The sequence below is a fragment of the Chiloscyllium punctatum genome, chromosome 38 (assembly GCF_047496795.1).
Source record: "Chiloscyllium punctatum isolate Juve2018m chromosome 38, sChiPun1.3, whole genome shotgun sequence".
NCBI lineage: Eukaryota > Metazoa > Chordata > Chondrichthyes > Orectolobiformes > Hemiscylliidae > Chiloscyllium > Chiloscyllium punctatum.
In genome coordinates, this window is record NC_092776.1 from 48,314,076 (window position 1) to 48,329,063 (window position 14,988).

The following is a 14,988-nucleotide window of genomic DNA, read 5'->3' on the forward strand; positions in this document are numbered from 1 at the left end:
AGTAGAGGCCTTTCCGCCCTCGATGTTGTGCCAATCTGTGGAAGCAATCTGAAGCCCATCTATCCATTATTATTCTATTCTTGTCCACATACCCATCCAATGATCATTTAAATGCCCTTAAAGTTGGGGAGTCTACTACTGTTGCAGGCAGTGCATTCCATGCCCCTAGTACTGAGTAAAGAAACTACCTCTGACATCTGTCCTCAGGTTAAAGCTACGTCCCCTCGTGCTAGCCATCGCCATCTGAGGAAAAAGGCTCTCACTGTCCAACCTATCTAACCCCGTGATTATCTTAAAGTCTCAATTAAATCACCTCTCAACCTTCGTCTCTCTAACGAAAGCAGCCTGAAGTCCCTCAAGCCTTTCCTCGTAAAACCTTTCCACCATACCACGCAACATCCTAGCAAATCTCCTCTGAACTCCTTCAAAGCTTCCACATTCTTCCTATAAGGCAGTGACCAAAACTATATGCAATATTCCAAATGTGGCCACACCAGAGTTTTGTACAGCTGCAGCATGATCTCATAGTTCTGAAACTCAATCCTTCTACCAAAAATAGCTAACACACCGTATGCCTTCTTAACAACCCTATCAATCTGAGTAGCAACTTTCAAGGATCTATGTACATGGACACCGAGATCTCTCTGCTCATCTACATTACCAAGAATCTTACGATTAGCCCAGTACTCTAAATTCCTGTTACTCCTTCCAAAGTGAATCACCTCACACTTTTCCACATTAAACTCCATTTGCCACCTCTCAGCCCAACCCTGCGGCTTATCTATATCTCTCTGTAACCTACAACATCCTTCGTCGCTATCCACCACTCTACTGACCTTAGTGTCACCTGCAAATTTGCTAATCCATCCATCTATGCCCTCATCTAGGTCATTTATAAAAATGACAAACAACTGTGGACCCAAAACAGATCCTTGCGGTACCTCACTCGTAACTGAATTGCAGGATTAATATTTCCCATCAACCATCACCCTCTGTCTTCTTTCAGCTAGCCCATCTCTGATCTAAACAACTAAATCATCCTCAATCTCATGTCTCCTTATTTTGTGCAATAGCCTACCGTGAGGAACCCTATCAAATGCCTTACTGAAATGCATATACACCACATTAACCGCTTTACCCACATCCACATGTTTGGTCACCATCTCAAAGAACTCAATAAGATTTGTGAGGCACAACCAATACTTCACAAAACTGTGTTGACTATCCATAACCAACTTATTCCTCTCTAGATTATTATAAATCCTATCTCATAACTTTTTACAACACTTTACCCATAAACGAAGTACGGCTCACAGGTCTATAATTTCCAGGGCTGTCTCTACTCCACTTCTTGAGCAAGGGAACATTTGCTATCCTCCAACCTTCTGCCACTATTCCTGTAAACGATGAAAACTGGGCACGGTGGCACAGTGGTTAGCACTGCTGCTTCACAGCGCCAGAGACCTGGGTTCAATTCCCACCTCAGGCGACTCTCTGTGTGGAGTTTGCATATTCTCCCAGTGTCTGCGTGGGTTTTCTCCGGGTGCTCCGGTTTCCTCCCACAGTCCAAAGATGTGCAGGTCAGGTGAATTGACCAAGCTAAATTGCCCATAGTGTTAGGTAAAAGGGTAAATGTAGGGTAATGGGTGGGTTGCGCTTCGGTGGGTCGGTGTGGACTGGTTGGGCCGAAGGGCCTGTTTCCACACTGTAAGCAATCTAATCTAAAGATCAAAACCAAAGGCTCGGCAAGCTCCTCCCTGTTTTCCCAGAGAATCCTAGGATAAATCCCATCTGGCCCAGGGGATTTATCTAATTTTCACACTTTCCAGAATTGCTAACACCTCCTCCTTATGCACCTCAATCCCATCTAGTCTAGCAACCTGTATCTCAGTATTCTCCTTGACCACATTGTCTTTTTCTAGTGTGAATACTGAAATAAAGTATTCATTTAGCACTTCCCCTATCTCCACTGACTCCACACACAAAATCCCACTACTATCTTGATTGCCCTAATCTTTCTCTAGTCATACTTTTACTCCTGATATATCTTTGATCCTATCCGCCAATAACTTCTCATGTAGAAGTACTTTGCAGTGGCTGGTCCTTGAATAAGCTCAGCATTTCAATTGTGCCCATCCCGGCAGTTTCTTTCCACATCCAATGCATCCTAAATCTTGCCTAATCACATCATAATTGCCTTTCCCCCAGCTATAACTCTTGCCCTGTGGCATATACCTATTCCTTCTCATCACTAAAGTAAACATATCTGAATTGTGGTCACTTCAAAATGATGTCATTCTTCGTGATGTCATTTTGTTGGGAAAATTTGGGAGAGTTTTACAACAAGTTTGAAGCATACTGTACATGACACCTACTTCTAAGGAACTGAAGCAACAGCAGGAAGACAAGGTTGAGGGCTGCCACAAGGTACCATCGATATTTGTGATGACACAGGTATTGCATTTAAATAAAGAATGTGGAAATCATGCCCTTTAAAGGTTGTGTATATGGTCAGGAAGAGACCCCTGAAAAATTAGGGTTGACTTAGTCACGAGGTATATGAAAAAATACCAGATTTTTGGGCCAAAATAAGGAGTTTACTTATATTTAAGATCGACTTATACACAAGTAATATATGGTAATTAATAACCACATTTTTCATTAGTGTAGTTAAACTAAGTCTAACAATAATCTAGTCATCTCACAGAATTTAGCAACGCCATCTTTTTGTGCTGAGAGCGTCCTTACCTCAGCAAATACAAAAAGAAGAATGGTGCAGAATGGCTTTGGGTTATAGGTTCAGTCGAGAAAGCCCAGAAGAACAATGTTTCACAACTGTTAGGGAATCGCATTAATGGATGGTTTCTGATCTCATTTTAGAAACACCTCATCGCAGTGTTTGCTGAATTACCCTCACTGAGTCTGAATTCTGGATGAATATTGGCACGTACCACAACTTTAACTGGTGAGAGCATAACTATCGAGGTTTATCTCAGTCATTTCGTTAGCTATCATTCAATCCTAGCTACTCGTTAGTCTTGTAAATAGAATGCTATGACAAAGAACTTTTTCCCAAAGTCAGGCCTGATTTGAATAGTCAAGAGTAATCTGATCAAAAGAATTTTGCTCTACTTTGGCCCTAGCCATCAGGCTATGTCATTACAAAAAAAGAATATTAATGGGCAAAAATTTGGATTTACCAATTCTGGAGATGATGGAGGCTGTAAGGCTGGTCAGGAAAGGGCTGGAATTGTCCAATCTACAAATAACAGAAGCACAGATGATTGGTCTCGCAAACGACTCTAAAAGGGGAAGGCACAATGGGCAATGTCACGGAGGTAGAAGCAAACAATCTTATTGATTGAGTGAATACATGGCTTGAAACTCTCATTTAGATGTATTTCATCTCAAAATGTACTGTTAGATGATTCACATTTATCCAACGTTCTACCCAATCTGCTAAACCTACACCTTGAAGCCTTTTACAGTCTTTAACATCTGTTCTTGTGTCAACATCAAACTTTTTGATTGTGTTGCCTACAAGTTAGTTCATATTTAACTGTGAACAACATAAAACCAGCATGGGCTCTCGTTGAAAATATCATCTCCAACACCACTTCAGTCTTTGTTTTTCGTTTGTTGACCAATTCTGCATCCAAGCTACCTACATTTGCTCATGTCCTATGCATTAGATGTTTTAATAGATTTTTTCCGCAGACTTTGTCATATGATTTCCAAAAATTCAAAGACTACATCCACTGCAGTCCCTGTCTTGATCCAACTAATCTTACCAAACAACTATTTTGTCAAACATAGCATTCCTTTAACAAACCATATTATCTAAATTGATTAATACATATATTTCTACATGTTGATTAATTTTATCTCAAATTAAAAGGAAGCTATCTACAAGTGACTTTAGACTAACTGGTTTATAGTTTCCTACTATATTCTATGTATTTTTTTAAACTAGTGTGTATGTTTACAGCTCTGTCGTCCCATAGTCTAACAATACTTTAAGGAAGGTACTTTAAAAATCATATATCTCAAAATAAGAAAGGGCTTAGCAGCTCAAACATCCACTCATGCGCAATCAGAAAAGGAGTGGCTCTTGAAAGAGTAAGCAATTAATTTACACCCATGACCGACAATAATCACATTTGGAATCTTTATGCACCTCCCCGCCATGTTATATGACATGACATACAAGAGGTAGCCACTTAGAAGTATAATTCTAGATATCAATTGCTGAGTTTGGTCTTTTCAGTTAGGCACAATTCAACTGAGCAATAAAATTTTGGAATGTGTCGCAAATTGGTCAGTGATTTAAAAAAGCAGCTTGTTGGCAGTATTCTGTGAACAATTTAGCACTTTTATTTGATCGATTTCCTTTTGCATTTTCATGTTTTAAATATTAATTTATCCAGCCACTTTGGATTTACCCCTGTGTGATCACATGCTAGTTCTAGAAAGCTGAATCATGCAAACATGCTCCCTGGTTTAATTTGTGCACATACTTGTTCCTCATTGCTTTGTTCTGTTTGAATTTTGTAAATTGAAACTAATCTTAGTGCTGTTACTGCAATGGTGACTAAGTCATTATTAGAATATCATGATCTGCATTTATTTTCAGTAACTTGTAGAAGATCGGGGAATGGAAAGAGATGAAGGTACTTTTTTTTTTACACATGGTGTTACAATGACCTAAAATGCCCTTACTGAAAAAGCAACAGAAACAGACTCAATAAGGACTTACAGTCTGTTCTGATACAATGCAAAAGTTCCGTTCCCGTGTGATCCCCACATTACTACAAAAAAATCATGTGATAGTAGCACCGTTTAAACCAATGGGACCTGAATTGCATTACAGCCAATACAGTTAAGGAATTTGCATTCTACAAATAACAGACTAAACTCTTCAATCGTCTTGTAGCCAATTTGCATTGACGAAACGCACTTTACAGCAGAACTGACTTTGTTGAAAGGGGCAGGGGAAACAGATGAGGAAATCAGTCTAACTGATTAACATTTTCAAAGAAATGACACAAGGCATGACAGAATCATTAGTCTTGCAGCACAGGAAGTTGTCACAATTCCTCAGATATTGACTCAATCTATGGCCTTATGCAAGAAGACCGGTATAACATCAAGCTTAGGGTCATCACTGGCAAGAAATAGTGATGCCACACAAAGTCCAGGCCTTGACCATCACCAACAAGAGGGAAATCTAACAATTACCCCTTACTAATCCATATTATTCCTATCATTGAATATCCCTTTTATCAACATTCCAGGTGTTGATACTGACCAAGAGACTAAACTGGACTGGGTGTAAAAATCCTGTGGTGACAAGAGCGAGTCAGAGGCTAGGAATTCTACAGCAAGTAACCTATCTCTCGTCTCCACAATGCCTGTCCCCCATCTACAAAGTACAAATCAGGATTGTGATACAATACTTTGAATTTGCCTGTGCGATAGCAGTTCCACAAACACTCAAGAAGCTTGACACTGCCCAGTCCATTTGATTGGTACAGCATCCACCTTGAACATTCACTCCCTTCACCACTGACACAATAATAGCAGCGAGTACTGTCTATAAAATGCACTGCAAAAGAACTCACCCAGACTCTACCAGCACCTTTCAAACACAACCTCTAATGACATTTGACCAGGGCAGCAAGATGCATGTGAATACCAGTACCTGAAAGCTCCTTTCAAAGTCACACACCATCCTGATTTGCAACTATACTGCTGATTCTTTATTGTTATTGGGTCAAAATCCTGGAATCGTCTTTGTAACAGGATTGTAGTTCTCCATACATCCCAAGGACTGCAGCAGCACAAGGAAGCAGCTCTTTGTCACGTACTTCAAAGCAATTAGAGATGGGCAATAAATGCTGGCCAGCCAGCAATGTCTACATTCTATGAAGGCACAAGAAAACATACTAACCTTGAAATTTGGTGAGAAGTATCTGTTGGCCTTGTCTTTGTTTGCCTTGTCAAGTTCATTTTTAGTCAATGTAAGAGCCAGATATTCTTTGTCATTATCTGTACGCCAACCATCATCATCCTTGTCTGTAACTATGCTGCCATTTTCTACTTTATCTAAGTTCTCATTTGGTTGTGGGATGAAGAACGTATTTATCCAAAAATGGAACATTTTATCCTGAAGAAAAGAAAATAATCTGTTAATCTCACGTAATATTAACAGTCTGGAGTTCATTAGAAGAAACAATTTGGTCCATTCAATCCATGCACTGGTTGAATGTAGTCACGTTAAGACCATTTTTAGCCTTGGAAATGACCAGTACTGCTAAAGACATACTGTGGTGATCACTGGTCTGTTAAATGGAGCAATGGTATGAAGGAAATCCTATGTTTGAATCCTGTTCAAGATATTGGCAATGTATAAGGAGCCTTCAGTTTTTAAGTAACATGTTCTAGATAAGCTCTAAAGCTCGATTTTTCAAACAGATTTCAGAAAAGCATTGATTATCATTTCCAAAGAAAACTGCTTTCAGAAATATGGAAGTAGATATTACTGTAATTGAATTACTATCACTGCAGCAATCTTACCATCTTAGAGATGTCTGAACATATTTTCTTACTGTACTAGGGAAAGGCACCAAAGAAAAATGCATGTGGCTATTAGGAACAGATCAATCAAAATCAAACAAAAATGACTGCAAGAGTTGTTAATTGAAATTTTAAAATACTCGAATAAATTGAAAAGTATGCACTTATACAGACCTGGTAGAAGATTGACTGCAGATGTTGCATTCCTAGAGAAGAGAAAAGGCAAGGAAAAGAGGAGCAAAACAAAAAACCAAAACAGTACTTTGATTGTTTTCAGCAATGAGGAATTGATGAAATAGGGAGATACAAAGTAATAAGTAACTTGTCCAAAAAAATTTCCAATTGCTTAGGTTTATTTATCAAATTTCTCTGCAAAATTTAATTTCCACTATGTTAACTCAGCTAATCGCAGCAAAAAAGTGGCGCTGATGCTACAATATCTCAGTGGAGCTAGAGAAGGAAGCAATGAACATTCAGCACTCCACTTTCAATTACAGTTCAGCAAACCTACTGAACAAGCATAGGTCTAGACATTGGGAGCAAAATAAAGACCAGGTATAATTCTGTACCTCTTGCGTTCAAATGGCATGCTAAATGTTACATAAGGGATAAAACTACATATGAATATGAGCCATTTGGGTCATCTCAAGGGTCTGTGCTTGGGAATGGCATTTCAAGAATGCCTTCAGATTGGCAGGAAGAGAACTGATGAAAAAAATGAAAACCCCTGTCCTCGGCCCTCCTAGTGAACAATTTCTTTGGTGAATATATAAAGGGTGCCAGATTTTCCACACACCCGCTCCTCATACCAATTCCAAAAATCAAATCAACTTTACAAAATTCGGTTGCTTTGTAGGTCAATTACAGAAGTCACTGAACCATTTCCAAATACCACTAAATGAGATAAGGGAAAATTCTCCTCTGTGTGCTTTATGTAAAGGAATCATTCATAAAATAAACCTACATATGTGACACTTTTCCACATAACAAAGAAATTATTTTCTATACAAGGTAATGACTACCTATGGTCCTTTGAATAATCTGTGGTAGGTAAAGTTAATGCCAGTTGTCTTTGACTTAATTTGCAAGAATGAGAAGATTATAATGATGTTGTTAACCAAAACATGGCACTTTTGATTGTGATGTCGCATACCATCAAGACTATGGCCATCACAGAGTGAGAGAGAATGTGTGAGTGAGCAAGCCTCTCTCCCTCTCTCTCTCTCTGTGTTTGGGTGTGAGGAGTTGACTGCATCTATGCATGCCTATTTCTGTAAATCTGTGTAATCTGATGAGATACACAAATGCTTAGAATCAGATGTCAGATACCCAAGCTCAATATTAAGAATTCCAGCTCCCCGATAGAGGTCAATGCAAATTTCCAACCAAGCTATAAGCTTTGGCCTCACCTCAGAAGTGCACACAATCTTTTTCATTCCTGTGTCAACTTTTTTGTCATCAATGATTGCAAGTTAGTAATAAATTTGGAGGGGTTGTGATCAACATCCACAAGAAACTGGATAAGGCCTGTTTAAATGCATTTACAGGACACAACAAAAATGGGTGTTGTTGGTTTGAAGAGGCTGGAGGGTTGGCAAGTGGGCCCATGTTTCATTTTGATATAACTGATCATTTAGATTGAGGCATTAAAGATACATGAAAATGTATTGATCACATAGTTGCATTCTACTGTTTGCAAAATGACCTACAATCAGTTTAGCAACATCAGGCATGTACTAACTTTACAGAAAAGAATTAAAAGCAACAGTTTATAGTATAGATATGGCATATCACCAGATATTAGATTGGCATCAAGAGTTATGAGGTGAGACTTGAGACAATTGGAGTATTTTCAATGAAGCAGAAAAAGCCAAGAGAAAATTTCAGAGGTTTAAAGCAGAGGAAGATACACAGGAAATATATTTTTTGAGCAATCAAGCAGAGTAGACATGATGAATTTAATGGCCTATTTCTGTGTTCATAAATGTTTACATTTTTAAAGTTTGTAGCAAGCTAAAAGAGATTATTATCCCACCCTTTTGAATCCAAGTCCTGACTCAATTCAGTTCCCAGCTTTCCTATTTCTTACAGGAAAAGAATTGTAAATCTAAAGTATTGAGTTTTGAATGTCTTTATTATAAAGCCCCATTCAATTATTCAAAACAAAGTCAGATGGCAGTACGTGTTAGACGTAGTGGTAACACAGGAGAAAGTGAGGACTGCAGATGCTGGAGATCAAAAATGAAAGTGTGTTGCTGGAAAAGCACAGCAGGTCAGGCAGCATCCAAGGAACAGGAGAATTGATGTTTCGAGCATAAGCCCTTCTTCAGGAATGAGGAAAGTGTGTCCAGCAGGCTAAGATAAAAGGTAGGGAGGAGGGACTTGGGGGAGGGGCGTTGGAAATGCGATAGGTGGAAGGAGGTCAAGGTGAGGGTGATAGGCTGGAGTGGGATGGGGGCGGAGAGGTCAGGAAGAAGATTGCATGTCAAGAAGGCGGTGCGGAGTCTGAGGGTTGGGAAAACATGCAAAACATGCGCCCACACCTCCCCCCCTTACTTCCCTCCAAGGCCCCAAATATCCACCACAAATTTACCTGCACCTCCACACACATCATTTATTGCATCCGCTGCACCCAATGTGGCCTCCTCTATATTGGGGAGACAGGTCGCCTACTTGCAGAACATTTCAGAGAACACCTCTGGGACACCCGGACCAACCAACACAACCACCCAGTGACTCAACACTTCAACTTCCCCTCCCACTCCACCAAGGACATGCAGGTCCTTGGACTCCTCCATCGCCAGACCATCGCAACACGACGGTTGGAGGAAGAGCGCCTCATCTTCCGCCTGGGAGCCCTCCAACCACAAGGGATGAACTCAGATTTCTCCAGTTCCCTCATTTCCCCTCCCCCCCCACCTTGTCTCAGTCAAATCCCTCGCCTTCCTAACTTGCAATCTTCTTCCTGATCTCTCCGCCTCCACCCCACTCCGGCCTATCACTCTCACCTTGACCTCCTTCCACCTATCGCATTTCCAACGCCCCTCCCCCAAGTCCCTCCTCCCTACCTTTTATCTTAGCCTGCTGGACACACTTTCCTCATTCCTGAAGAAGGGATGATGCCCGAAACGCCGATTCTCCTGTTCCTTGGATGCTGCCTGACCTGCTGCGCTTTTCCAGCAACACATTTTCAGTAGTGGTAGCACAATCAATTCAAGAAATTTGTTGACAATTACATTCAAAAAACGTTTTATAACTTATCCAACATTTGAATAATCTATTGCTCTCTATTTTTCAGTCATGTTGAGGAGTTCGACTGCTGCATCAGGATTTCACCTCTGCTACCCAAAAACCAATTTGTACATTATTTCTTACTCTCTGTTCAGGTCCTATTTTATGTGATGATTGCCACAGTAGGCTGAGCCAACTAATTGGGAAAGGATCTTTGTCCACTTGCCATGTAAATATTAAATCTCAGGTTGATTCATTTGTTTTTATGAATATATGAATGTTCACCGCTCTAGGTCTCAACCAACCTAAAGATCAAATGCTGAACCAGGTTTCAGTCAAAAACTATTTTGTCAATGGGATTCATACTTCCAAAATAGTTAGAATATTAAAGAAGATGAAAGAATGCAGTTTTTTTTCCTTTGAAAAACATTTATAATGAAGGCAGAACAGTTAAATAATGCAACAGTTAGGTGTAAAATTGAAAGGGACTGAATTGCAAGAAAAGAAAATACAAGCAGACTTTTTAATTAACAATTCACTTTTATAGTTCACTAGGACTTGAATAGGTGATGGCACAGACAGCATGGTGGCAGTGGTTAGCATTGCTGCCTCACAGCACCACAGACCCAGATTCAATTCCAGTCTGTGTGGAGTCCGCAATTTCTCCCTGTGACTGTGTGGGTTTCTGCTGGGTGCTCTAGTTTCCTCTCACAGACCAAAGATGTGCAGGCTAGGTGGATTACAGGATTATGGGGTATGGGTGGGAGGCTGTGTATTGGTGGGATACTCTTTGGAGAGTGGGTGCAGACTTGATGGGCCAAATGGCCTCTTTCTGCACTGTAGGGTATGAAAACAGTGCGCGGCAATGGTTAATAGGTTATAAGTTAAGATGTTCTGATGAAAGATCATTGACTTGAAATGTGAACTTTATTTCTGTCTCCACATATGCTGCCAATCCGGTTGAGTAGTTCCAGCAATTTCTGTTCTCATTTCAGATTTCTTGCGTCTGTAATATTTTGCTTTTATAATCTGCATGCATGGTTTGCAAAACCAATGCAATCTCAGTATTGTATTTGGCTGTTGAATCTCTTGCTGATGGAATTAAGAGTGTGGAAATTAAACAACTGGAATTACTACAGTATTCTTTTCCACTCTTGCATGTTTGGAAAAGGCTACTGAAGGCAAGATGTTTTACTTTGCACTTCACAGACTAAAGGTGTCTGGATCCTTGATATGTACACATTTCTATATTCCAAGGTATATAAAAATGACTCCAGATTTGGTAGGAACAAACCTTTTTCATCATCTTGTTCTGTTTGTGGAAGAATTCCACTTTAATATCTCCACACACTGGTAGAGGTTGAGGAAAATCAAAATACATGTACTTGTCTTCACGCCTGGTCGGTCCCAAAGAGGAAGTGAAGATCTTCACCTTCAGCTGCGAAACCACAAACATCGGGTCTAAGAACGAACAAAAGAATTTTAGCTATTCACCTTAAAAAAAAGGGAATTATTCACTACAATGTTCTTTTTGTAACCAATCCGCAAAATGCCTAATGAAGCCGAATATAAATAATTCTGGTAGCTTCAGCTAGCAATTTAAATATTCCAAGATATACATTCCATAGCCAATCTCTCTTTAATAACTGTGCTACAAACTAGAACGCAAGATATTCTTCTAATCAAATATTGGGTTTCTTGAAAATGGTTATACTCTAAATAATAAAGCAAAGTGATACTGCTGTCGGTGGCACACAATCTTGAAACTTAAAAGGATTCATCTACCCATTGCCTTCCCAAAGGTCAAGGTTCTGCTTCCTCTAGTGCTCATTAATGGAACATGCAGAGCATTAGAATAATGATGGCGAAAAGGGGCTCTAAAACTGACCTCCCCTAGACTTAAGAATGTAATAATGATGATTAAAAAGTGATACAGTAGCTCTGATTGCACAAATAAGCTCAGCAGAGACATGTCACTATAAAATGTCCAGTCAACTCTCTAGGCCAATTTAAAAGTAATGGATACTTGGTTAAGCAAGCAGAGAAGCATTGATGGTGAACCTCCTCTCCCCCAACCAACCTGAGTCTTTTGGGGTGTATGGGTAAGGGTACAAGGGGATGGGGAGCATTTGCTTAGTATTAAAAGAGTTACGTGGCATCAAACATATCAAATTGGAATGCTTTTTGAAAGATGAAATTGTAAAAGTAACATGAAACAACATAACAACATTGTTAGACTGAAACAGGAATGCACTTAAAATTTTCTACCCTTTCCCTATAAATATATATAACTAAAAAGTAGTAAATAACAACTTACTGCATGTCCCACCACTGAACATTGGAACAGTTTCAAATTGCATCTTGTGAAATAGTAATGCCACTGGCTTGTAATCCAATCTGTGCTTCAAAAGGTAGCTGTAATAGTATACATAGCGCCTCTGGCTAGGAATTGTTACACCCTAAAAAAGATGCAAAATACACACATGTATATTGTCCAATACTGCAGTACAGAAACTTTGAACAGTTCAGTTTCTAATATGTTCTTTACTCCAATTCCTGGCTATGTAGACATTAAGGAGATACCTGGATAAAATTATACATTCAGAACAGCACTAGTAGTGACCAATTTTGTATTGCAACTGTATTGATATGGCAAGTCCACTCAACTTTCATAGAATCCCCAGAGTTTCTGGTCAAGGTAACTCCCCAGAATGTTGATAATGGGGGATTTAGTTGTGGTAATGCCACTGAATATCAAGGGTCAGTAGTTGAGAATATCTCTTATTGGAGATGATCAATCGCTGGCACGTGTGTTACAATTTTTATTTGCTATTTTTAAGCCTAAGCCTGGATATCGTCCAGATCTTGTTGTATTTGGATGTGTTCTGCTTCAGGTTCTGACGTGTCATGAATGGTGCTGAATATGGATGCAGACATCGGTAAGTATCTCCACTTCTGACATGAAGGAGGCAAGGTCATTATTAAAGCTGAAGATAGTCCAAGAAACAACCCTGAGGAACTCCATCAGAGATGTCCTTGAATTGAAATGGCTGATCTAAATTAACCACACCATCTTCCTACATGTCTGGTGCATCTATATGCCTCTCCAATCTTCGCAGAGTTTTCCCCTAATTCCCACAGATTCCAGTTTTACTTGGACTTCTTGATGTCATACTCAGTCAAACGTGGGCTGATGTCACTCTCACTTCAACTCTGGAATTCAAGTCTGCTTTCAATGTTTGAACCAGGCTGCAATGAGGTCAGGAGCTGACTGGCCCTGATGGAACCTAAACTGAGAAACTGAACCGGTTACTGGTGAACAGATGCTGCGTGATGGCATTGTTGACGGCATCTTCCATCACTTTACTGATGACTGATAGTTGACTGATGGGACAGTAATTGACCAGGATGAATTTGTCTTGCTTTTGTGTATGGGATGTACCTGTGTGAATTTTCACATTGTTGTATAGGTGCCAGTACTGTAATTTATTTCATTATGTCCTCTCACCATACTTCTACTAACGAGTCTGTCGCTGCTCAATTTCCACAAACAGGCCTTAGCTGATACCATAGTGCTTTCAATGGAACACTGGAAATCATTATCCCTTCTTGCACTCCACAGAAGAACATCTCTACATCAGTCAAGTAATGAAAGCTGGACTCTGTCTCAAAAATACTGAACATTTCTGCATTATTTCTTTGATTTTTTTTCATAACAATCAACTGTATTCACCTTAGCAGAACTACACAGCAACAGCTATTCACACTGTAACCACAGTTAAGCCAAGTCCTTGCCATACTTTGAATGCAAAGATGGTCACTGGTAGTCACCTAGAACCACAGCCTGTGCTGATGCCCAATCATTTTTTCTGAAAAGGTGCTTTCATAGCCAGGTGAATGTCAAATTAAGATATTCTTCTAAATATATTTCATTAACAAAAGCCTCATGTGGATTTTAATACATCGGGAATGAAAGTTCATCAAAGCGGGAGAGCAGCAGTTTTAGTTGTAAGATGAAATGATCATGGAACAATATCCTAACTGTGATCAGCATGCATAAGCATAGATGGTGAATAGGAGAAATAGCTACAGTATTTTATTCCCCCAAATCAAATAGTTCACATTGAGATTTATTCTAAAATGAACTTGCATGCTTTGTTAAGTTCAAAGGGTGTAATGACCATAACTTGTTTACTGCTGTAACCCACATGCATTCTCTCTATTCACGTGTCAGTGGTTATTAATTTGAAAATTTAAGTCAGGACCCAATTTCATAGGTTCTCTGTAACCCAGGAACAAATGAGACGAGAAATACACAGAAGCATTTAGTCTACAATATGACATTTATTGAACTTGTATTACTGCACAATTTAAAACTGTATGAAAGTAATGCAATGCCACTGCAGTTTGGCCAATTGGTGTGGCACCACTGCCCCAACACACACAAATGCAGCAATTCACCAAAGTAGAAAAGTAATAGTTTCAGTTGTGATACAGTATCATAAATCATTACTCTCATGAAAGAGAATAGGGAATACTGATACATTGTATAAATATTTATTAACCCCTCTCCCAGAAAGTATAAACCATTCAACATTTCACTAAAATCAGGTGACCATTGAACTTGAAACAACTGGTTATTCTGCACGGAAACCAAACAACAACAGAGCGTATTCAGCCGATGCCACAAACAACAAAATTCCAACTGGAATAAAAACTACTACTCCTTCAAACCTCCAAAAATTGCCCTTGAGGGCTACTGCAGCACACCACCTATTGCTTTAACTATAATCAGCCAACTTAGTACACATCAGTCAAGGAATATGGACTCATCCATTCTAAATAGCTGAAATCAAATCAAATGGCGTTTTCCTCATTAGGCCATTAGGTGAAATCATAATATTTGAAGATTTAGAACCATTTCAAGCTTCAAACTTTCCGGAAGAACCTTGCATTACATACTTAACAATACTAAAGAAAACTGGGTTGTAAGTTGTGCGAAATGCAAGTATAATAAAATGCTCAAATATTCTACATGACGTTTGGTAGCAAGAATGACAACAATAAGCGAGTGATGTGAGTTGTATATTAACTTTTTTTTCACAGCTTACTTTATTTATTTTATAATATGGACACATTTGCTTTCAAGATGCTTAAGCACATAATTTTCAATATGTGGAT

General features: G+C 39.3%; 1 protein-coding gene across 1 annotated transcript in view; it reads right to left on the reverse strand.

Moving 5' to 3' along the window:
• Positions 1-14,988, reverse strand: part of ptenb (phosphatase and tensin homolog B) — a 165,204-nt gene that overhangs the window by 8,393 nt on the left and 141,823 nt on the right. Inside the window, exons 6-8 of the mRNA XM_072557834.1 lie at positions 12,125-12,266; positions 11,102-11,268; positions 5,951-6,166 (exon numbers count right to left, since the gene is read on the reverse strand). Of these exons, the coding sequence (XP_072413935.1) occupies positions 5,951-6,166; positions 11,102-11,268; positions 12,125-12,266 (525 nt within the window). The remainder of the gene's footprint in view (positions 1-5,950; positions 6,167-11,101; positions 11,269-12,124; positions 12,267-14,988) is intronic.